Source organism: Mustela nigripes, chromosome 5, assembly GCF_022355385.1.
Source record: "Mustela nigripes isolate SB6536 chromosome 5, MUSNIG.SB6536, whole genome shotgun sequence".
Taxonomy (NCBI): domain Eukaryota; kingdom Metazoa; phylum Chordata; class Mammalia; order Carnivora; family Mustelidae; genus Mustela; species Mustela nigripes.
The window spans coordinates 57882345-57907198 of NC_081561.1; the positions used below are offsets into that span (position 1 = coordinate 57882345).

A 24854-nucleotide genomic window follows, 5' to 3' on the forward strand; every position below is an offset into this window, starting at 1 on the left:
GGGCAATTGTGTCTGTCTTTTCTCTCCCAAAAGCCATGAATTTCCATGAATTTTCACTTCTATCTTATTGGTCATACCAGGCATTTGGTCTTCTCTAGTAAAAGTCTGGGAAGAGAAGCGTTTTTAACTGGGATATTACCACTCTGAGGAAATCTGGGTTCTTTCAGTAACAAAGAAGGCAAGCATGAATATTTGCATATAACTCACTTTCAGCTAAAGGTGATTTAAAAAAAAAAAAAAAAGAGAGAGACTACAGTGAAAATAGCTGATCTAGCCATGCCAAAAAAAGCCATAGTATTTCAAATTCTCCTTTGAGGTTGACCAACTCTGAATCATTTCCCCACGTTGATTTAAAAAAATAGAAGAATAGGGGTGCCTGGGTGACTCGGTTGGTTGAGCATCTGATTCTTGGTTTTGGCTGAGGTCATGATCTCAGGGCCCTGGGATGGAGCCCCATGAACGGCTCTGTGCTCAGTGAGAGTCTGCTTGAGATTCTCTCTCTCTGCCCCTCCCGCTGCCCGGCTCTCTTTTTGTCTTTCTCAAATAATAAATCTTTTAAAAAAAGAAAATAAAGAAATAGATGTGTAAAATTGTACCCTTAGGGGTGCCTGGGTGGCTCAGTGGGTTAAACCTCTGCCTTCAGCTCAAGTCATGATCTCAGGGTCCTGGGATGGAGCCTCGCATCGGGGCTCTCTCATCAGCAGGGAGCTTGCTTCCCCCTCTCTCTCTGCCTGCCTCTCTGGCTAGTTGTGATCTCTCTCTGTGTCAAATACATAAATAAAATCTTTAAAAAATTGTACCCTTAATCTGCAACACTTCAAACTTTAGAAGACGCAAGCCATGCGATTAAGGCACCCAGCTGAGAGCTTCTCCTCCGAGACCATAATCCATGTGGAGGCAAGTTCGGGCACCCAGAGGGCTGCTCTGAGCAAGGGGGTTGGAGGGTCTAATTGTGGTGTGTTGGGGGACTTCTGCAAAAGTATCCCTCGACCCCCACCCCTGTGGAACTTACCCCTTAAGGTCGCTGCGTTGCATGACTAGGAGGAGCAAGGCTCTCTCTCGGGTGGGGCTGTGGTTACGACAGCAGAGTCAGAGTGAAAGGACCAGCTGAATATTCAAGAAAACACTGCCTAACTCATCTGGGGTGACTTCCTCAGGGTAGAGGACAAGTCAAGCACAATATTTATCCAGCAGACTTTTTTCTTGCAACTCTAGGAACTTAGACTAGCTCTTTTGCATGCTGTTGATGTATTTTCTACATCACGCAGCGTCCTGCCTTGCACAAAAGAACGGCTCACTGCGTGGCAGACATAGTTCTAAACCTCCAACAGGCATCGCTCATGGCTACCCTACGAGGTGTGCTTTGTTAGGATCTCTGTTTCGCAGAAGGAGCAAACTGAGGCTCAAGAGGTTAAGCAGCCTGCCCAAGCTCGTAGGTGGCCGAGCCAGGATCCCCACACAGGCAGCTAGTCCCATCGTCCGTGCGCCTGACCTCTATACGGGATACAAAGAAATAATCCATTATTTAAAAGGCATGGGGTGCTGAGTTTTTAAACAAGAGTAGGCGGTTCATTTAGGAAACTGTGATCCAGTCAGTCCATAAACCATGGAAAAACTACCATGTGTGTTTCTCAAATAATCCCAGCTTCGTTTGGAGAGTCCTCACTCAGCACAATCCCAGCTTCGTTTGGGGAGTCCTCATTCAGCAGCCACAGGAGGCCAGGAACACCGAAGCCGGCCCACCCACCGTGGGTGCTGGACAGAGACGCGTTAACAAAGGAAAGCTTGGGCAGCCAGGTGAGAGTTCACAGGACAGGCACAGAACAATGGACACCAGTAATCATTTAGATTTAGAGCTGTGGTGGCCGGGTTCTAAATTTGTCAATGGCTATTATAGAAAAGACGTAGGCATTTGAGGATGAACAGGACAAAATGTGGTTAAATCACTTCAGCCTGAGTGTTTAGAGGGAGTGAGCCCTGAGAAAGGTCCAAACGCTGCACTGAGGGTGCAGAAAATCTCTCCCTTGACTATGTTCATACCCTGGTGTTTGTTCATGAAGACGGAGCCTAGTCTATGGCTTAAAAATAACCTGTTACAAAGTAACCATAAAAATCTCACAGTTCTCAGCCTGATTCAGTCTGCTACATAAACTACAACCAGCATTAATAGCTCCAGTCAGCATTTATGTCGTTCTTTCTATTAGCACAATGGTTTTTACAACCATTTATGAGTTTCTGGAAAGCCTAATAGAAAACACACATACATGTTTTACACGTTGGCCGTGGAAGATGCCGTTTGCGTCGGACGAAGACAGGCCAGGCCAGGAGGGGTCGCCGCCGCCCCGCGGCTGAGGTCTGGGCAGGCCTCCCTAACTGGGAACACAGTGTCTGCGGGTTCCCCTGGCTAGCCACGCCCTCCCTGGCCCCTTTCTGCTGCTTGCTCTTTCCACTGCCTAGCTCCAGTCAGAGTCCGTCTTTCTCCGTCTCTCTCCCTTCCTGTCGGATAAGTTATCACTTGGGGAGCTCACAGGGTACAAGGTGTGTGTATAAGAGGAAGTCTAAATTTGAAGACATACGTGATCATCTTCTTGAATTCACTGTGGCTTTCAGATTAGAAAATTATTGGAATCTGGGAGTGTCTATATTATGCATACCTCCCTTCATACTTTAAGAAAAAACATCTTAGGAAAGGCAGGCCAAGGTTGTCCTAAATTCTTTACCATGCTGGTATGTTAAACATAGCCAAATGATTGCCAAAGATGTGTCTTAAAAAAAAAAGATATATATATATATATATGATATGTGTGTGTATGTACATATATATACACACATACATATATATTTTTCAATGCATGTGCTTTTACATACACATACATATATGTACAAATATATACACATATATGTATATATAACATCTGCCTATATATAACATATATGTATATGTACACACACACACAGAGTTTCTTTGTTTTGGGGAGTCATACTTTCCAACATGAGGAAAGAGCAGGTTGATCTCTGTTGATTCTGCACGATGATCCCCTGTTGGGCTTGGGGAAGAAGCTCTACAGAGGATCTGTTTCTTCTTCAAGGAAAAATCCCTGACTACCTTAGAAATATCTCAGTGAAGTATAGACCCATTTGCTTGGTGAATTTCTCCACCAAAGGGGGGATAAGCAGCTTCCCACAGTGTCCTATATTCCAGTCCACCATAGTTTTAAGATCAGTACCTTCTTACTGCAAAGAACCATGGGCTTTTGTCATTGAATTCACTCCCCAGTCAAGGCTGAGATCTTTTCTAGAACAAACAAATAATACCCATGGCAGCAAGAGCTACACCATCCTGCCAAGCTCAGCTGACGCCACAAGAGGGAACAGTAGGGAACCTGTGGAAGTTGCTGTTGCATTTTGCCTTCTCCTAAATCACTGTTTATCTTCCCACCTTTCCTGTTTTCACCAGTGCCTAGAAACGGAGGCCTGGGAATGGCTCCCCACACGGAAGCCCCTGGGTCTTTCACAGCTAGAGACCCTCTGACAACATCCTCGTCTCTGGCTGTGAGGCCAAGACTAGTGTTCTTGGTCTCATGTCAAAGGTGGTCATGAATTCTCCAAACTCTCTGACCAAGAAAGTTTGACACACTCCCATAGCTTGGAGAGAGCAATGCCAAATCTGAAAGAGACTATTCTAGGCAACTTGGGATCGCAGCACGTTGGAAATGCGAGTGCACTCTCTGTTCCGAGCTGCCTAGGATTCTCCTTGCACCTGGGAAGCTCCTGGATGCTTGGAGAAGCTTCACCTCAGACACCTGGCTTCATTCTTTCCTTCCCATACGTCCTCTTGTAAACTGAAGTTGGACAGCTGTAATCGTCAGAGCTAATTTTCTGTTTAGTCCCTCTATGTACCAGAGTCCGCAGAAGATGTTTGACAGCAACTTGTGAACCACCGTAACGGGTGCAGGATTCGGCCTCAGATCTCTTGAAAAGCAGAGTGGATGTGCCACTCTGTGACTGTGTCTCTGATCACAAGACCTGTCAGGGAAGCCTAGTGCAGGGCTATGTGACACCCCAACCCAGGATCTCTGTCCCCTTCCCAGTTGATACCTGTGAGGGGTTAACATAATCAGAGGGCCAAGGCACAGGAAGATAGGGTGCACCACACCTGAAACAAAGCTTCGTTCCCATCTTCTATAAACCTGCCGCCATTTCTGCCTCTGTGGTTGAAGGACTGGGCATATGCTTCGAGTCACAAAAGGACCATGCAGATCAGCTGCCACTTACCTACTGTGTGTTCCAGAAGGGTCATGTGGGTCTGAGGGTATGAAGCCCAGTTCCCCATCTGCTAATAATTTTGCCTTTACGTGGTCAACCATTTGTCTTTATGTAACTCAACCATAGTTGGGCTATATTTTCTGTCTTTAAGGACTTTTGCAACAGAGAAAAGCCACATGACTCCAACTCCTAAGGCTTGAGAGATGAATGTAGAGCTTTATGGAAGGTTTCTTATGGGGGAGGGATTTACATTGCCCAGCACAAAGCCAAATGTCCCCTCCCCTATCCCACCTTAGAACATCTTTGTCTCTCCTTAAAATGGTCCTCGTTATGAGAGCATTTATGTTTCTGTCCACCTGACCTATATCTCCTCTTCTCCTACCCCTATAATTCTCCTGAGCCTTATGGCTGCTCCAGCCTCTTCCTCTTTCTTGGATCTTTGGCCCTCGGGCATCTGTGTAAAGCAATATGTCCTCTCTGTTTCTGAAGAAAGTCTTCTTCCTCCAGAAAGGTGAGAGAGAGATGATATTACATTCTTCTTATTTGATTTTTTTTTTTTTTTGTTCCCGTCACATTATCATTCGTGTTTAAAACTATCAGATGTCAACCAGGTGTGGCCATCTTTGTATTTTCTCTCCAAGAATATGTGATGACCAGAGAAATCTCCATTGTGGCCTCCCTCAAACCACAGTTATGCATTTTTTTTTTCTTATATTGACATGATCTTGAAGGAGATGAAAAGGAAAATCTTCCTCCAGTCCTCCACGTATTTGTCAATATTTAGATATATCTTTCTTCATAGAAAACACTCATGTGAATTTCTCTCTTTTCATGAGACATTCTACTGTGACACAGACAATGTGACAGCATTGGCCTTGAGTAGAGGCAAAGTTATTTGTTGCTGAGAAATAATGTGAAGGGTCCCGGTAGGCTGTCTATTCAGAGCTAACGCCTTCCAGACCCAATGACAGTCACTGAGAGTGCCAAGAATTCCAGCTAAAATCAAACCACTAGGAGAAGAACACAAATATTTTATCGAATTAGCTGGAAGGTAAGGGATGAGACGTGTGTCCTAATAGCCACACTCTTGTTAGGTAAATAAGAGCCTATTTATAGACCTAAAGGTCTATAGCACGGAAGGAAGGCGGAAGGCTGAGCGGACTCCCCAAGAGCCATGGGTCAGTTCTTAGCACCGAGAGATGGCTTTGCAGGGTAAAAGAAATTTAAGTTTTGGAATCCAACAGTCCTGTTTTTATTTTTATTTATTTATTTTTTAAAGATTTTATTTATTTATTTGACAGAGAGTGACAGCGAGAGAGGGAATATAAGCAGGGGGAGTGGGAAAACAGTCCTGGTTTTCTTCCTTATTTGGATAATACGGCTAATATTTTGAAAATACTTTCTCTTTGTCTTTCTTGATTCTGATCTGTCCTAAGCATCTATCAGCCCCATGACAGGTAAGAATTCTGTAGAAGGAATTCTAACAAAGGAAAAAGAGCATTCACTATTTAGTTGCTGATTCAAAGTAGCATTTTCAACAAGATAGTAGCCTTACGGGCCAAGCTATTGTCTTAAAATGCTCTAAATCCCTTTATCTCTCAGTTTTAGCACATTAAGAACCAAGCCTAGAGGACTCAGCTCATAGAGAAGAAATAGCCCTTAGGTCTGTGCTGTGGGCCAGGAGGCTTGCTGGTCTGTGGTTGATGGACTATTTGACCTAGGAAATAAAAAGGAAAGTGTACCCCTCCTGGCCCAGGGGACTTGGGGATGAAGGATAAGAGACAGGTAGAAGGATCAGGGAAAGAGAGATGCATCTGGGAAACCCCCTTTGGCCCTTTGCTTGGGTATCTTTCCAGGGCTTTGGAGGGAGCCAAACAGCCTACCTCTGACCACTACCCTAGGGTCAACACACCTATGCTTACTCTAGAAGGAAGTGGAAGTTTTCTGGAGAAGAGGTAACTGAGAAGAGACATAGGACCCGTGGAAGCTTCCCAAAGCCTTCCACCCACTAGATCTCAGTACGCTTATCTCCCCAAGGCCATGAGGTCACAGCAATTCCCCTTTCCCATTTACTCAGTGAGAAGAGCAGAGGAAATGGAGACTTTATGAGAAACTGAGGGTTTTTATGCAAAAGAAACCAAGAATTCTCTAGAGGACCATTTATGACATCAGACTAAGTTGTAATCCAGAACTGACTAAAATCAAGTTGTCTTTCTCCCATCACCAGGGGTTGGGGCTCATAAGGAAGACAACAGCAGTTAAAAACAGAACCAGTGTATATCTGGGGAACTGTTGGCTTGCTCATGCATCTGTGCCCTGAAAAAGTCCAAGACTCAATGTCTTTATCTGTTAAATGGGTATAAATAACAATTCGGTCTCAATAACATCACTGTGTACTTAAATGATAGGTTGTGTAAACATCCCCAGTCTACTTGAGAAATTCAGTTAGTATATTTCTTGCTGGTGCTGGATCTGAGCATGTGAGAGACACAGTGGGATGGAAGGTCCTTGGCCTGGGGCCAGCTCCCCATAGCCACGATTGTCTTCTCCATGGGAGAGTTGAAGAGATGCCCATCCAGGCTGCAGCTGGTGGTCGGAAGCGGCCCCTTGGTTCTTACCTCTCTCTCTCTGCAAGTTCACGTGCCAGAGAAAAAACACACGTGAGGAGCTGAGGTGCGGGACCCTGGGCGCACAGAGCTGCTCCTGTCCTTCCAAAGAGCGCCTTTGACATCTGTTCTGCTCTGTGTGAATTCTGAGCCCCAGAGAGTCTGTGTGTGTGGCTGCTTGCTGAGACCCCTGCTGCACAAAGAATGTCAGCAAAGCAGGGCTGAGCCATGCTTGCAAGAGCTTGTTGGAGGCTGAGCCAGAGTCTCGGCTCTCTGGTCCTCATTCAGCCTCCATGCCCTGGTAAGAGTATATTATTTTCTTAGCTCAAATTGCCGTTTCCAAGTCATTATTTCTCTACGACGAGAAAACAATATTGGTTCTTATGTAATATCAGCCTCAATGAATCTGGAAGTGATCACGGAATGGGTGGATTTTTTTTCCTCCTTAAAAAGGAGAAAAATAAATTTGAGATTGTTTGCATATGCCTGAGAATATTTATGAACTATTCCCCTTGTTTCCTCGTCACATATTTTACCCGGCGCATTTGCGTGTGGTACAGAATAAATCTTCACGGGAAGGGCGGGTGGAGAGAGGGGCAGGCAGCAGTGAGGGACAGAGGGAGCCGTCAAGAGCCTGGAGCATTGCTGCTCCCGGCTCTTAGGGTCCCCTGGCCTCAGGCTTGCTGGGGTCTGAGGGTCACCCCATCCTGCTGCTAAGAGGAAATCTTCGGGAGGGAAGGTTTCAAACGTGGAAACTGAGGGGATTAACATCTCCTTGTCCCTCTGGTTTCTTTCGCAGCCTCCTCACTCTTACCAGAGCAGAAAGTTCAACACTAGTGATTTCGTGACCTGGGTGCTGTCGGCCAAAAGAGATAATTAAATTCTATGCATGCCAGATCGAGCCAGGGTCAGAGGAAGAAGTTGGCAGCTAGGAAGGAAAAGAACTGGCAGAAGACGTGTTGGTGCTGGCATCTGTTAGTTGAGAAGAATGGCCGTGTGTTAGCACAGATGTGTTGTATCTGTACCACCCCCCCCATGGCCATGTCTCACACAGAGCGTCACCAAGAATGATCCAGACAGAGCATAAGGGACAGGGGTGTGGCTGGATGTTACATCAGGATGGGAGGCAAGGCTCTGGGCTGTTGATTATCCTCTCTGAAGACTGGGCCTCAGAACTGGAGCATCTGAGAACCATTCAATGCTGCCCCTTGGGTTTTTGAGGAATATAACTGATGGAGAATATGGGGTCAGGGACAGAGAGCAGACAGCTGTCACATTTGGTCCTGCAGTAGCAAAAGCAATCATAAAGACATCTTAATATGGGGCGGGCGTGGTAGGAGGTACTTTACTCTGCATAATCTGAATCAGTCCTCACCATGGCCCCAGGAAGATGAGGATCTTCATCTCACAGTTGAGATGAGAAAACTGAAACCCAGTGACAGTGAGGAGCTTGCCCAAGGTTACACTTCGTTGTAAGTTCCAGGATCAGGGATGTTCCCAAGATTTGTGGGGTCTGAAGACAATAGAATAAATATAAATAGGGAATTAAAAAAAATCTAATTCAAGGCTTTGGAAGGGGCCCATGGGATGAAGCGAAACAAAGCTCAAACTTGAGCAGCATCACAACAAATCTATCTGGGGCAGGGTTGAAATTTAAGCACACACTTTGTTCCAGGCCGTGCAGCCCCTCCCCTGCTGCCTCTCCTCCTCTTCTCTCTACCAACTACTTGCTACACATTCCTGATCAAAATTGCACAGACTCCAGCAATGACCGTGACACACAGAGGACATCCTCAGCACACAACCTCTTGGTATGTCACATGGATGTCATAGCTACGGTGTATGGTGACAGCCATGCCTGCTGCCACACTTTATCCTCGCACCTCAAGAGCTCAAGGAGACATAGTTGAGATGTATCCAGAACTGTCCTCCCAAGGAACTCCGGTTGCTCTTCTAGGCCTCTTACCAAATGTCACAATCGTTCCCGCACTGGGGGACTTGGGCACAGACTCACGCAATGGCCTGCTCGGGTCTCCAGCGGGCACTTTGTAATTACAAGCAGCAGTGTTTCATTTCCCTTCATTATCCGTCTCTGTCCCTTGGATTGATATCCATTGGTCTGATTTCAACAGGCACTCTGATTTTTCCTTTCTCCATTATAATCAAGATTTTGTCATAAGCGCCATAACTGGAAGGGGTGGAGGGATTGAAGGAAGCAAAGAAACCCAATATAGATCACAAGCGCTTCGGTGGGGGTGGGAGTGGGGAGCATAATAACCATTGTCCCGCACCCGCCCTCTACTATTGTCCTTGAGGCTTGCAATCCTGTCCTAGTCTAGACAATTACTAAGGAGAATACAAGCATTTTTCCCAGCCCTGTTCCCTCTATTCTCCCAAACGGGAAACTCAAAGCAGATGATGAAGTACAAGTTCAAATGCCACACCAGGGAGAAGGAAGTATTGAGAAACTACATCCAACCTCCAGCCTGTTTCAAACATTCCAGTAAGTGTTCAATTGATTTATCTTGGGCTGGTGTTGTTTCATTGTCTCAAACAAAGGCCTTCTATGAAAAGACAAACTTGGGTTATGGGAGGAGGCTAACGGAAGGCACATTTGGGAAAAAGTAAATAAGAGTCCCATCCTCTGGACTTTTCCCGCAGGGGCAGCATCCCTCTTTCATCTTCCAGAGTTAACATCAGGACTGATTCCTATTACCTCCACATCATACTCTACACCAGAATCTGGGGAAAAGAAAAAAACAAAACAAAACAAAACCCAGCCTTGGGGACAGTGTGATGATACAGGTGCCGTGGCCGGGGACCCGACCTGCCATCTCCTCCATCGGTGTCCTTGGAGCTCGGGTGGTCAGGGTTCTGTGTCTGGAATTGACTGTGGGATTTTCGACGGATTGGTTCCAAGTGACAGATTGGTTCTACTCTTGCATCGAAATGAATTACTGGATAGGAAATTATTGGGGCAAGACTGTAGAAGTCTTTGCCACATTGTCATCCTTTGGATGTGCATTCTCTGAACCGTGTCCATGACTGGTTTCCACGCATCTGTGTCGGTACATTTATGGTGGAGCTCTCTGCCTGGTGGACCAGCCCTTCCATTTTGGACATCTCCAATGTTTTGAACAACCTTCTCCAGATTACACGAAGTATTACCCTTCTGGTATCCATTGGCCCTGTAAGGGCAACACAAAGCAGGGAGGTTTACTTTACTATGTTGTGTCTTCCTGGAAGCCTTGTCTCCTCCCCTTTTTATGCTGGTCGGTTGGTGCTTCCATAGTTAATGCTCCCACCAAGTCTGGCACGTATCTCTCTGTCCTAGGATTTCTAAGCAATTATTTACTAAATGAATAGCCCTTTCTTTCTGCATTATTATGGGGGTTAATTGTGGAATATTGGCAAAATATCGAGAAGCAAAATAGAAAACGAAAATTGACTCTTATCGTATCTATTGGAGATAAGCATTTAAAATCTTTGCTATATATTCTAATGGTTGCATTTTTATATTTATGGGTTTTTTTTGAAAGGATTAGTTAGTCTTTACTGTTTGGTTAAGGTTTACTTCTTCAGACCACTTGACACTCTTCTGCTGCATTGTATTAGTGACTTGCAGGTGTTCTGCAGTGTGTGGGAGTTGGCTGTGTGATGGGGGGCACAGAATTCAGGATAGGCTCCTTCACTCTGAAGACCACTAGTTGTTTCCAGCGGCAGAAAGGTTGACTGAGGATTCTTCTTCTGCTGTTTCATGCCAGCCCTTGAGAGAGGCCTGACCAAGGCACTGAAGAAACTGGACGATTACCTGAACAACCCTCTCCCAGAGGAGATCGACGCCAACACTTGTGGAGACGAAGACAAGAGGTCCCGACGCAAATTCCTAGATGGAGATGAGCTGACCTTGGCCGACTGCAATCTGTTGCCCAAACTCCATGTGGTCAAGGTAAGACGGCTCTACCTGCAGGTTGCTTGCCATATCCAACTCCATCATAGGTCTACATCACCTGCATAGATGAGTCAAGGACAGTGCCACCTGCTGGTCCAGAGCCTGGGCTCTGAAGTCACAGGAATAGGAATCCAAAGTCAGCCTCCACTGCTTGCTGGCTGTATAGACTCTCCTGGCTTCCATAAAATAGGCATGTATTACTTAGTCTTAGTTTTACTTCTTGGCTGGGAGAAGAAATACAGCATGACGGTGCCTGGCATATTATAAAGGCTCAATACATAGTAGTTGCTATTGTCGTAGCCTGTGTGGTTACACATACATTTATATGTGTATGCGTATGTTTATAGATAGATATATAGAGCGCCTCTTCCTTGCCTCTGCCTCAAAGCTTTCCACTGGCCATACCCTCACTTCTCTGCCAAGTTGCTTCATATGCAAGCCTTCTCATTCCCTCTAGTAACTCCCTAGGGCAGGCATGTATCCTCTTCCTCATCTATCAGTTGAAGGGGTGGAGGCTGCAAGAAAGTGATGTCATTTTCCTGCCATGGTTGTCCTCCCTGATCAACGTTGACATGCAATGTAATCCTGTCCTACAAGAATTCTAGGATATGAGAGTTGGAAAGAAGGGAATTCCAAGGTCTACCTAAACTGTCTACCACCCCCACTGGACCACTTTCTGCACGTCTGTGACAGATTTCCATGTAGCTGTCGCTGCACGCTTCTGGTGATGAAGACCTCCCTGCCGAACGAGTCAGCCCTATCATTTTGGATGACTCTGATCGTTAAAACATCCTTCCTTTTTTTTTTTTTTTTTTTTTTAAAGGGGGTGGTAAGGGAGAGGGGAAGGGAGATAGAGAATCTCAAGCAGGCTCCATGCCCAGTGCGCAGCCTTATGTAGGGCTCCGTCTTACAAACTAGAGGTCATGACATGAGCCTAAATCAAGAGTCAGATGCTTAACCGACTGAGCCACCCAGACACCTCTAAAAACATCCTTTCTTATGTTGAGCCAAACAGCTTCCCTTCTTCCCTTTGTTCTCTGGAGCAGCAGAGAACAGGGCTGCTCTGTTTCATCCCATTCAAAGACAACAGTCGTGCCTTGATGTTCATTCTTTAGACTATTGCTTCTTCTTACATCCTTTCCGGGCCCTTACCAGCCTAGAGAAACATACAGTAGGACCATATCACTAGACTGTTCTAGTGTATACTTTTATACACACTTCTATGTTTCAGTCAGACATATGACTGATTATATCATATGTCTCAGTCAGACAGCAAGCTCTGTGGAGACAGTGGCTTCTCCAAGCCCGATGGTGGACACAAGGTAGCCCTTTCATAAATATTCATTGATTGACCATTCAATCACCTCGCTTGAGTCTTTAATATACCATTTTCCTTCTGCCCTTCCCTAAGAAGAATCAGATTCAATCATTCATCAGCTGGATATCTGCCTTTCGTTTTCCCGCTGAAGTCCTGAGCTAGAAATGTGGGCTTCCCTCTAATCAGAGCACAACCAGCTTGAATTGAAATCTGAGCTGTGCAAGCCCCAGTGTTCCCGCAGGACTTGGTTGGAGCTGGACTTGGGCGTCTTGAGACTTGGGTGGGAATCACGTGGGCCATTACTGATAGGCTGGGAAAATGCAGTCTGTTAATATGAAGACACTTTGGGTCCGGCGCCAAGTCAATGCTTACTTGCAAGTCCAGCCAAACTCCATGTTTCTGAAGTTCTTAATGACTGCATGCCCCACCACACCCCTGGAAACATTTTTTATTCTCCTTTCCTGAGGAACGAGTGGCACATCAGAGATGGTATAATTCAAGTTCAGTCACAGTGTGTCAGTGTGATGGTATTGAAAGACCCCCATTCAGAAAGTCACGAGACCCACATCCTGGCTGGGTATCTGCCACCCACCGACAGCATGAGCTGGGGCAAGCCACTGACTCTTTCTGGAATTCAATTTTTCTCATACCTAAATGAAGAGACATGAAGTATAGTCCTTCTAGCTTCTTTCTTCTCTCTTCCTTTCCTCCTTCTTTCTTCTGTCTTACTTAAACTTATACTGACTACCCACTCAAGAATTTCCTGTCGAATAAGGTAATCAAATAGACCCCCCCAAGGTCCTGTGCTTCATCCCCTGGCTCCTCCAGTCCCCCTCGCCAGCCCTAAACAACAACGCTCCGCCCATGTCCTTGGATGGAGTTCAGTGAGTTCCTCACTTGGAGGAGCTGGGATCAGAGGGAGGATGGCCTGTGAGGGGACAAAGACCGGGCCTCGCCTTCTGTCTCCTTGGATTTCTGCTGATCCAACTTATCAGATCCCAGAGACCTGGCAAAACCCCGTCCTGCAGAAAGAATGAAAGGGGAGCCAAGTCAGGCCTCCAGTTTGGCTCCTGAGGCCAAAACCTAATCTGGGCTGTGGGAGCTAACTGTTTTCATATGAAAGAGCAAATTCAGACCATGAACATGGACGTTCCTGTGATCGTCAGAGCTCCTGTGCTCATTCTTGCCCGCACTCTCTCGCGCGCTCTCGCGCTCTCTGCCTCTCTTGCCTGGCTCTCATTCAGATTCATCTTCATTCTCCCTGAGAGCCTGGTTTGAACTCTGACTGTCTGGCTCCCTTCTAGTCCTCATCCCCTGAAGGCAAGCCAACATGTGAGGAAAGAACCAGAGACATGGCCAAGGCTTGGGGAGTGCAGATCCGGGCAGGGAGGGGAATGGCAGGCCTTCTGGAGTGGCCCCTGGGACCTGTGCCTAGCACAGGGACCCACTTCAGCCCCTGAAGCAAACAGCAAAGGAGACATAAGCACAAGTATATACCCATACATCGCCCTTCTGCTGTTTTAAATCTACATAGTGCATCCTTTAAAAAGGAAAACAAATCCCAGCATGGAGAGACTTGAGGCCTCTCCATCTGTCCGTTTGTGACCCGCCCCTCCTGCATGGTCTTGCTTCTTAGCCACGACAGCTGCTTCTTAAAGGCTCATGGGCAAACCCAAGGGACCCTCACCCTGTAGTGAACAGTGGGAGGGGTCAAGGAAGACTGGCAGTGGGTGTTGTCCCCAGCATTTGCTCATGGCCGGTGCTCTGCCAGAGACTCAGATGCCATCCGCCTTGGCCTCTTAGTCACACCTAAGCTGGACAACGTTGTGAGGATGGCTTTTTGGTGACCAGCCCAAACCAGTTCTCTTAACAGAGAGAATTTAATAGAAAGAAGTAGTAAGTACTGAAGAACTAGGAAGGCAAAATATACCACAAGGTTCTACTTGAGTGAGGCAGCTGCGACTGAAGGGCAGGGGGGGCAAACGGAAGAGGCCGGAATGATCTAAATGTGGAAACTTCGATGAGGGGCCCTTGCCAAGTCAACCTTGGACCTCTGAGGTGGGGCATACTCAGCTGCTGCTGGGGGCTAATTTGAGGGGATGATCCCCATCCCCTGCTGTGGGGTCACTGTTGTGTGCTGGCCTCTCTCAGCCAGGGTGAGGACACTGGTTCCACGAGTGGTGGCAGAATGAGAAAACTGGACTCAGCTGCTGCTACTGGGGCAAAGGAGAGTCTGACGGGAACAGGATGGCCAGGACAGAAAGCGGCGGCCCTTCTCCCTCCTCCAGCTTTGCAGTCTCTCCCCGCCCCCCCCTCTCTAGCGCCCCATCTTGGCAGTGCCTAATGGGAAGTCCCTGGCAGAACAGCTGTGATTGGCAGATTCCCCGCCCACGCGTCCCAGTGTCCCAAAGAAACAGACATGAGGGTGGTTTGGAGATAAGCAACAATAGCTGGATAAGGGGCACATACAAGGGATTCCAAGTACAGCCCTACCTTTCTCATTGGTGCAGGGCTGGGTGGCCATGTAGAGAAAGAGAGGAAGGACGGTCATGGGAACATCAGGCCCAGCAGAAGGTGTAGAGGCAATGATATTGTAATAGCGTCCTTTGGTGACAGATGGGAGCAACACGGCTGATGAGCACAGGAGAGCATATAGACCTGTCCAATCACTATGTGTGCACCGGAAGCTAATGTGACATTAGGTGTCAACTATCCCCAAATAAAAAGAGGAAAGCAAGGACTGTAACAAACATTAGTGATTACTCAAAAGATACCGGTTGAATTAATTAATTTCCCGTGTCATCTTGTGGAACCCACTTAGGCACTTGGCAGTTTCAGTCTACTCGTTGTTAAGGATCTTCAGGCTCTAAAATTAGGTGAGTTTCTTACATTTGACTCTAGATGCACTTTGATTTAGGACACCTGAAGATGGTAAAGGTGCAATACAACCGTTTATTGAATCCTTACTTATCTAACTTATCTTTGCCTTACTTTCTTCATCTCTATAATGGAAATATAATACACTCTTCTTTATGGAGTTATTTAGAAGTTGTAGAGGATTGCACAGTGCTCAGAAAAGCCTGGAGCAGAGCACATAGTAAATCAATGCTTGTTAGTGTCACTACTCTTATAAACAGTGCTACTGAGGGGCACCTGGGTGGCTCAGTCACTTAAGCATCTGCCTTCAGCTCATGTCATGATCCCAGGGTCCTGGGATGGAGCCCTGCATTGTCATTGAGGTTCCCTACTCAGCGGGGAGCCTGCTCTCTCCACCCATCCTCCTCCCCTGGCTCTTCTCTCTCTCTTGCTCACTCTCTTTCTCTCTCACTCAAATAAATAAAATCGTAAAAAAAAAAATTTACAAAAACCTTAGTGTTGAGCAGGCAGTATAGAAATGAAGAAGCTGAGTTTCTGCCCTTATACTGCTCACAACCTAGGGAAGAGAGAGAGAGGATACTAAAACGGTAATTGCAATTCAGCATAGAATAGAGCTTACTATTGAGACAGAATTTCCAAACTGATGCAGGAGAAGGGAGGGAGAAGATGCATGCTCCTTGGGAATGTGGTCAAACCGATGAGGCTGAGCTTTTCACACAATAGGGTCATCATTGCGTTCACTCAGCACAGCTTTCCAGGGAGCCCTGACCATCACTGGCACCAAAATGAAGATAAAAGCCCAGCATAGCTGAACTTTGGGGTTCTCTGAAGTGGGAGGATCCCAGGGCCAGCAGTCTGAAGACCTCTCTAAAAAAAAAAAAAAAAAAAAAAAAAAACAAGAAAAGGAGGCAGAAGTCAGGGACACCTGTGTGGCTCAGTTGGTTAAACCACAGCCTTTGGTTCAGGGCATGATCCCAGGGTCCTGGGATCGAGCCCCACATCGGGCTCCTTGCTCAGCGGGGAGCCTGCTTCTCTCTCTGCCTCTGCCTGACACTCTTCCTTCTTGTGCTCCCTTTCTCTTTCTGATAAATAAATAAAATCTTAAAAAAAAAAAAAAAAGATTCAGAAGTCAGGACCTTAGGGGAGAGATTACTCTTTGCTATTCCCACCCCTGCCCCTAGAGGCCTAGAAGCAAGAGGAGCTGATGTGCAGACCCCAATGTATAGTTACAATAAAGGAGCCCCATTAAAAAGTACTCAGAATTTCCAGCCAGTGACAGCAGAGCCTGGAACCAAACACAAGCCCTTCTGAGTTTGAGGCCCCATGTAAAGACAAAGGTCACCCTCTCTGCATGCAAATGGGCAAAAGATGGGTCTCAGGGAATTATAATAGGAGATAATGTTTCTTGAGCACTCAGGATGAGCCAGCCATCCCTCTAAGCATTTTGTGTGTATTAATTTTATGTGTATTAATCTGTTCCTCCAATGTAGGTCTTATTATGACCTTCATTTTAGAGATAAAGAAATGGGGGCACGGGACGCCTGGGTGGCTCAGTTGGTTGGGCAGCTGCCTTTGGCTCAGGTCATGATCCCGCGTCCTGGGATCGAGTCCCACATCGGGCTCCTTGCTCTGCTGGGAGCCTGCTTCTCCTTCTGCTCTGCCTGCCACTATGTCTGCCTGTGCTCGCTCTCTCCCCCACCTCTCTCTGATAAATAAATAAAATCTTTAAAAAAAAAAAAGAAATGGGGGCTCAAGGAGGCTAAGTAACTAGTCCAATGTCACACAGCTGTTAAGTGGTGGAGTAAAATGGCAGATTCAGTCCGTGGGGATCCAGAGCCCATGTTCTTAACTGCAATGCTACTATTTCAGCACAAACAGCACCTCCCCAGAATGCCCAGCCACAGCCCCCACGTGTGCAAACTACGAAGAGAAGTCACGATTTGTTCACTCCCACAGCGTACATGGAACCTGCATGTACATTCCAACATCTAACTTCCTTTTTATGTTTTTTGTTCTCCCCCATGAATAAGGGTGCTTAGGTAAAAAAAGTGGATGAGGAGATAAAATTTATAATTCTGTCAGTTAGCCATAACCACTGGTAACATATTGATATAGATACTTCTAGTCTCTGCGCGTATTTCTCCAAATGCATTATACTACACTTTAAAAAAATTTATTACTTTATTGCACTGCACTTGAAACTTAGCAATCTTTTTTTTTAAATGATTTTACTTATTTATTCGAGATAGAATTTGATAGATTTATTTGAGCAGAGGGCGGAGGATGAGTCCCGACTGAGCAGGGACCCCAATGCGCCGCTGGATCCCAGGACCATGGGACCATGACCTGAGCCGAAGGCAGATGCTTAACCCACTGAGCCACTCAGGCATCCACTTAATGATCTAAGAGAGTCTTCCAGATGGCTGAAACTTCCTCTGCTGCATCATTTCTAAAGGCTCTCCAGCACGGCATTGTATTTACCTATGATAATGCATTAATTCATGTACCTATTGTTGGACATATCTTTTCTCTGTCATTTTTTTCACTCTTGCATTTTTTACTCTTGATCCCATGATCACAGATAGGTAGCTAATCTTTCTGATGATTTCCCAAGGAAAGTCCCTCAAGGAGTAGGTCAAAGGGAAAATTATATTTACTTGTGAAATAAATAAGATTAGAGAAGATAGAAAGAAGGCAGTTCTGCCTGCCATCTTGCACAATACACATTTTGCTGCAGGGTGGCAGGGTGTGATGCATGCGGGGTTCCACCCCCCTCCGCCCCCCCCTGCTTGCATACCCGGTCCCACCACTAACTCCTTCTCCCGGGTTTGTCTTGTGCCTTCCCGCCATCTCTGCTGTCTGTGTTGTAGATCGTGGCCAAGAAGTACCGGAACTATGACTTCCCGGCCGAGATGACGGGCCTGTGGCGATACCTGAAGAACGCCTACGCGCGGGATGAGTTCACCAACACCTGCGCCGCCGACCAGGAGATCGAGTCCGCCTATGCCGACGTCGCCAAGCGCCTCAGCCGGTCCTGAGCTCGGCCACCTCGCCCTGCCACTGGCAGCACAAGGACTCTGCTTCTCCGAAACCAACTCCAGCCTCACTGACTCCCCTTCCACATCGCCTTGGGAAACATTGTTTGGTCGCCTGCCACCTCTTGCTGGGCCCGTGGACTCTAGCCTGCTGTCTCTTAGGAAGGTCCCAGCCAACCCCATTTGATCCCTGCCGGCATCTGCAGGCGGCAGTGATAGACACCCTCAAGCTCTCAGCCTTTGGGCCTGGTCCGGCTTTCAGTGTGTTTGGGGTCAGCCCTGGAGAACCTGCCTAGGGGACTGTCCCCGGTCCCTCTGCCAATACCAGATTCGCTGCTCGGCTGCGGTAGCAACATGCAACCCCGTGTCCCCTTCCCCCTCCTCATTGGTAACTCCTTGGCCAAGGACAGATGCCATCAGAGATCTTACTAGAAAGAGAGCCACCCCGTTTGGGGGAGACAGAGAGTGAATGGAGGACAGGCAGGCTGTGGATTGGGCGGCTGGCACACACACCTTCAGTCCCTCTCTGCTTTCTGACGCTCCGGTCACACAGGGCACTGAGGACCATTTCAGACCATCTCTGGTCTGCAGGGTGAGAAGGTCGTGCTGCTCTCATGTATCGGGGGGACACCCACCTCTGCTCTGTGCTGTCCAGGCCTTTTGAGAAAGCGAAGTTGGCATGCAGTCACAAAACAGGGTGTCTGGGAAGGAGAGGGGGAACAGTATCAATGCCAAAAGGCCCACGGCGTCTACCAGCCATGGGTTTGCTTGCTTAGTGGTAGTTTTGTTGGAGGTGACATGCCCAGGTTTGACAGATCCATGAGTGAATTTCGTTCTGTGAGAAAGCAGTTGGGAGGGGGGAGCAGGGGGTAGGGGGTGAAGATAGGGAAGTTCTTTATGAGCCTCAAGGTTCCCTGGGAATCTTTGTGCAGGTCTTCTTTCTCATGATCTCACAAAGTCTTGAACTGCTGATGTCATGTCACTACCAACCAAGAATTGGCCAAAACTGACTTTCCAGTCTCTTCAAGTGGTTCCCGAATGTGGGTCTGCCAGCCGGGTGGGGCTCCTGGCTGAGCTGGCTACAGCCCCTGATGGGTAAGAGATGGCATGATCATGGAACACCTTAGGAAGAAAGTCCATGGGCCTTTCTGACTGGGAAACCATGTGGCTTGAACTTGAGGAAAAGTAGATGCCCCTGCCATTTGACTCACCTGCGAGATGAAAAAGAAAAGTTTTTTAGCTAATATTTCTCTCCTCAGTTGCTCTCCTTCAGTTTTACCTTCTTCAAAGCTCATCTGGCTTGAGCCCGGGGAACCTGTGCAGAGGGAACTAAGAAAAACGAGTTAATCATCAGCCCTCTGTCCTAGTGGTGGCCTGTGAGAACAACCAGGCATCATAGACCGTCCCCTTCAGCAGCTCTCCCATCCGGGCTGCCCGCGGGTAGAGTGAGGTTCCCGAGTGCCAAAAAGCCCCAGGACATGACTTGTTGCTCAGGAAGGTCAGGCAACAATGGTCCTTTCCATAGAAACATTGGTACATCGTTGGCCCAGCCACCCCCAGACAGAACTTTGTCTCCAGGGATCTCTGAAGTGATCTTAGCAGAGGGGAGGAAGCAGGAGCCCCTTGAGCCCAGTGAGGAAGAGGAAATTTCTCAGTAGGATGTTTTATTAGCCTGAGAGCTTTGCAAGGGCAAGAGGCATTGATTCATTCCTTCCCTTAAAGAAACCTTCCCAGGGATTCCCTGGGAACGGAGTCCCTAGACATGTTTAAAAAGGAACATGGTGAGGAAACAGTTCTTTTTACTGTAGGGAAAAGCCCCAAACTGGCCTCTTGGGAGATGAAGTCTGGAATGATCTCAGAGGATTTTTAATTAGTGTAAATCCTGTTGTCCTCAGAAACCCTGACCTGACTTTAGCAACACAGTCACAATGACCGAAGAGGCAATTTACTTTCCAGAGACCCGCAGTGGTGCTGTTCTAGAAGCATGGCGGTGGAGCAAAGGCAGCGGGACAGAAAACAGGCTCCCAGGTGGCACAGCTCCCGGCTAGGGGTTGTCTCATACTAATGACTGATTTGAGAGTCAGAATTCAGCCATTGGCTGGTCTTAAAACACAGTCTTTAAAAACAAAGAAGCCAAACTGAATCAATATTGTTGTTTCTAGATGTTCCTTCTGTGGTTTACTTAGTTTTGCATAAATAACGATATTAAGGCACCAGTGGGGGGAGGCAGTTAAATGATCAGTTATAACCACGGAAAACAGGGGATGGAGTTAGAGATGGAAAGCACTTCTGAGTACTTAATTCAAGAATATCTTTTGATTTTAATATAAGATTATGACAATACAACCGACTCTTGACTGAAAGCTTTAATGTCTTATTACCAGATTTAGCAGAATATTCTAAAATAACAATCACATAACCTTCCAATTATTTTTTCCAAAAGAGATTTTTTTCTCGAGATCCTTCAGCCTCCCTGGGCTTTGGCCACAAACCTGTCACATATACAGCATCTTCAGGCCTCAGTCTGATGAGGTCCTTAGGTGTCTCCAGAACCTGCTCAGGGAGTCCTGAAGGTTTGGTCTTCATCCAAAGTAACCCCATCTTTGGTCTTGAATGAGTGTTGATCCCTTAGAAAGCATTTCAGTGGCATTAGAAAGGATTTGGGTTGAGATCTTATTTTATTTCGGATTTATTTTTCTCCTTTGACTTTCATGTCACTATTTTATTTTATTTTTGTGGAATAGCATAGCAGGAGGCAGAGGCAGAAAGAAGAATCAAACTCAGAATGACTGTGTTGAATTTACCCATCTATCAGATTGGGCTACCTCTCAGGTTGGCGCTGAGAGAAGGTATTGGGTAAGATTTAAATAACCTTATATGATGAGCTGGATAATAAAAGCTTGAGTGTTCTAGAGCATGGTCCTTGTATTGTGTGTCTTTATCTCCCAATGACAGAAGTGAAATGCCTGACAGCTCAGAATCACAGGTGACGAACCCCTAAAAACCCACTTTTATTTAGCCGCACAATCTCAGACTGGTTTCAGCTTCTCAGAAAATGCCAGTCTCTGGTGTTCACATCTCCTGCCGGGGGCACCAGCAAGGATCTTGGTCTTTTCATTAGAAAAAGCCTTCTCCAAGAGTGACGTTTCCTCAGCTGCATTTTCCAGCCCGTGTCAATGAGATGGCAGAAGCTCTTCACAGCACCCGTGACTACTAGTCATTCTGCACAAAGACAACACCAAGCATCTTCACATTGTTGCAGGTTGGATCGAGCCTGGAATTGACCCTGAAGATCTCAGAATCCCAGGAATCAGTAAGGCTTAGACAAATAGAATTAAAGTTGGGGGCGGGGCGGAGAGTCAGGAAGGTACAGGTCCATCTCTTAAGAGTTTTCCATTGTGAGAAACCAGTGAAGGGTCTGTGTCTAAAATTAAATCGGTCTAGAGGCAGCAGGAATCCAGTAGTTACTTCTGTGATCGTCCGCTATTCCTTGTGGCCAGAAGCCATTTAAGTAGCAGAGTGAGTCAAGATGCCGTTGTCTCTCTCTCCTCGGAAAGATGAAGTATCACCTCATTATTAAACTGAAGCTCAAGGATTCCTAAGGGACCCCTTCCTTATTTTTTCACATGCCATTAAAAAGAATCGTGAGCACTGGAGAGAGAAGTGTGCGTGTGAAGAAGCATCCTGGTTCTAAAGTTAGGAGGACAGACATTGTCATGTCTTTGGCCTTGGAGCCCTTTCTGCAAAGAGACCCATTGTCTTCTATCCAGTGCTTTTTAGCATTCAAACCAAGTAACGTGTGTCCCCTTCATGAATGCAATTTCCTTTACCTTTGCCAATATTCTTCTCCCGGCTTAGTTTCAGGATACTTTCCTTTCATCAGGAGGTATGATGAAAAGTGTGCCTCATTTTATTTAATGTTACTTGCAGCATTAGATCCAATGCTCCCCTCACCAACCAAAAATAAAATGAAACATTGCCTCATTATAAGGTTTGGGCTAATATGTGTTTCTATAAAAGCAATCTGTTTTTCTTTTAAAACATAGTTTAAAGAATCCAGTTATCTAATATATATCCAATATTTTATGTATAGTTAGAGATTTCACAATAATGATTGTGCATACACTTAAAATATACAATATCCAGCTGATGTTTGGGAATTTGTCTTACTTTCAAGACCTCGTGTTTGTCCCATTCTAAAAGCTGGGGGTTAACTGATTTAGCAAAAGATGCCTAGCTTTTTATAAAAGAACAAACATTACATTTTATAAAGACACTCCAAATGATGGTTACTTGATGTTCTCAAGACCTTTAACTGTGGTGACAAGATAGCAGGACTTGCTTTCAAGCCTTAATAAATTTAAGTTGCCTTTCGATGAAGATACTGCTGAATGTTCTCTTCATGAATCTGAACGAGTTATAAATTTGTTTTCTAGTCTTGACTGGTATTGGTATTAACTGATTCAAATAAAGTTGGTTTATTTTCGAGTATTACAAAGGCAATCATCAGACTGCTTATTTGAGGTGCGGATTTCCTATGCTATTTAAATGACAAGTATGAACTACGCCCCCCTATAAAAGTTATTCTGTTTTCCCATTATAAAAGAAAATATGTTCATTATTCTTAAAAATCAGAAGCAAAGAAAAAGAAAAAGAGGAAGAAGAAAAGGAAAAACAAGAAGCTTGTGACCCAGTCATCCAAAAATCCATTTTTATTTTAGTAGGGCTAAATTCTATTATAGAACATGAGCTGCGTTTAAAAAAAAAAAAAAAAAAAAAAAAAGGACTGATGTTCATTCAAGGTTCTCACTTCAATTTCCTAACTGTATCATTATACCCAGGGTAAGCCAAAAGTGACAGTCCAGGTATGATTTAAGGTGTACTTTAAAATACTAGTCTACCTGCACCCAAAACTCCCTCTTTGCTGACAGTGGCCTGACCCTATCAGTGTTACTGGCCGAAATTCCCACCCCTAGAACATCACTGACTCTAGATTAAGGTCTCCAGAGTCTTCAGTAAGTTTTACCTGAAGCCAACATTGATATCAGATGAGGTCCTGACAGGAGAGGTGGCCTATAGTTCACAGCAGGTTGTAGCAGATGCTGTCCATGGTCTCCCTCCATCCCGACCACCCCTGTGTTCCTCTGGCAGAGCTCTGATTGGGCGAGGGGTTCTCCTCCCCACTCCTCCCTAGTCCCCACCCTCACAGGATTCAGGTAAAAGTGGTTCCCACCCCAGTTCCAAGGGGCGAAGCATGGTCTGACCCTGTCCTCCTGGCTGTGGTTGGTTTGGGAGTGGGTTCTTGACCAACTTTCACCCAGTATTGTGAGAAGAGATTTGTTTAGGAACTTCTGAGAAAGATCTTCTGAACAAGTGTCTCCTTAAGTCACTGCCTCTGGATGTGGGTTTGAGGCCTGGAAATGCTGCCCTCGCCCCACTCCCACCCACCCCAGAGACCATGAAGGACAAGCATCAGGCAAAGTACTGCAAAAGGCACCAAGAGTGGAGAGGGTCCATCTCCTAATAAGACCACTGAGCTTCTGAATCAGCCCACTGTGATCTTGGCTTTAAGTTTGCTTTTCCTGTTCTGTTATACATCCTGGATTATTTGAGGGGATTTGTTTGTTTGTTGTTATGAGTGGCTGAAGGTATCCAAGTGGTGGATGAGCCAAATTTGTTGTCATTATTGCTGTTGTTGTTTTTAATAGCCAGTTCCGTCATCAGATTGCTCAAGCAAGACGTGTTCCATGTTTCCATTGTTTGCTCTGCAGGTTGACCACGGGCTGTGGGCACAGGAGACTTCATCTCTCTGCATCTTGGTTTCCTTAATTGTGTTGTGATGAGACCAAGGGGTGCGTAAGTGGCCATGCCTGTATTTGGTCTTGAGAACGGAGCCCTGTTCCAGAAAACCTGCCAAAACTAAACTTGGAAACAAGAGCGTCTCATTATACTTGCAAAGGTTGTGAACTGTGTCTCTTTCATTTTTATGTCCAGTAGCTAAGATCCCCAGAATTCCCAGTAAATTTTACCTTATGGGAAAGTGCCTGGGGTGTCAGACTCAGGGAAGCTCAGAGTTGAAAACTGGAGATCAGACTTCTGATCCTAAATGTATCACTACATTGCTATACGATCTTGAGTAAAGCCACTTTCTGGGACTGTTCCCCAACAGGATTACTAAGGCCTCTTTTTTGGAATGATGAGTTTCCTGATGAAAATTACCTAGAGGTAATAAATAATTTTATAAATGGAAATGACATTTCATCCAATTGGAACCATCAGTCCATTGGAAGGTCTCACGGTAGCCCTCCTAAATGGAAAGAAACTGATCACCAGAAAATACATAGGTATTAGGAACTGGTGGGTTAGGGTGTGCCCACCAATCCAAAGTTTTATGTTCAAAAGTGCCCAATCCTCCCTGCCTGGTGAGATCCACCTTATAATCACTGGGCTCTGGCTCCAAATCTTTGTAGATATCCTCCCCAACTCCCTTCTTCTGAAATATACTAAGACTCTATTGAAGAGGTGTTCTTTTTGATTGAAATCAATCTAATAATTGTAGCTTTTTCCAATCATGTTTTTCTGGTGATTTTTTTCTCATTTATTTGTTTTGGTCATTGTCAACTAACACTCTGTATACTATTTTTCAATTTTTTTCCTTACTCATACATTATGAACATCTTTCCATGTCTCTTTTCATCTGCTACATCATTCCTATATATATGTATATTTTAAGATTGATTTATTTATTTTAGAAAGAAAGAGAGAGAGAATGCAGGTGGAGGGGCAGAGGGAGAGGGAGA

General features: G+C 45.9%; 1 protein-coding gene across 1 annotated transcript in view; it reads left to right on the forward strand.

The window, feature by feature from the left end:
* The window catches only part of CLIC5 (chloride intracellular channel 5), a 99914-nt gene extending 77369 nt beyond the window's left edge, over positions 1-22545 (forward strand). The window contains exons 5-6 of the mRNA XM_059400335.1: positions 10637-10821; positions 17890-22545. Of these exons, the coding sequence (XP_059256318.1) occupies positions 10637-10821; positions 17890-18057 (353 nt within the window). The 3' untranslated portion in view covers positions 18058-22545. The remainder of the gene's footprint in view (positions 1-10636; positions 10822-17889) is intronic.
* The last annotated feature ends 2309 nt before the right edge of the window (positions 22546-24854 follow it).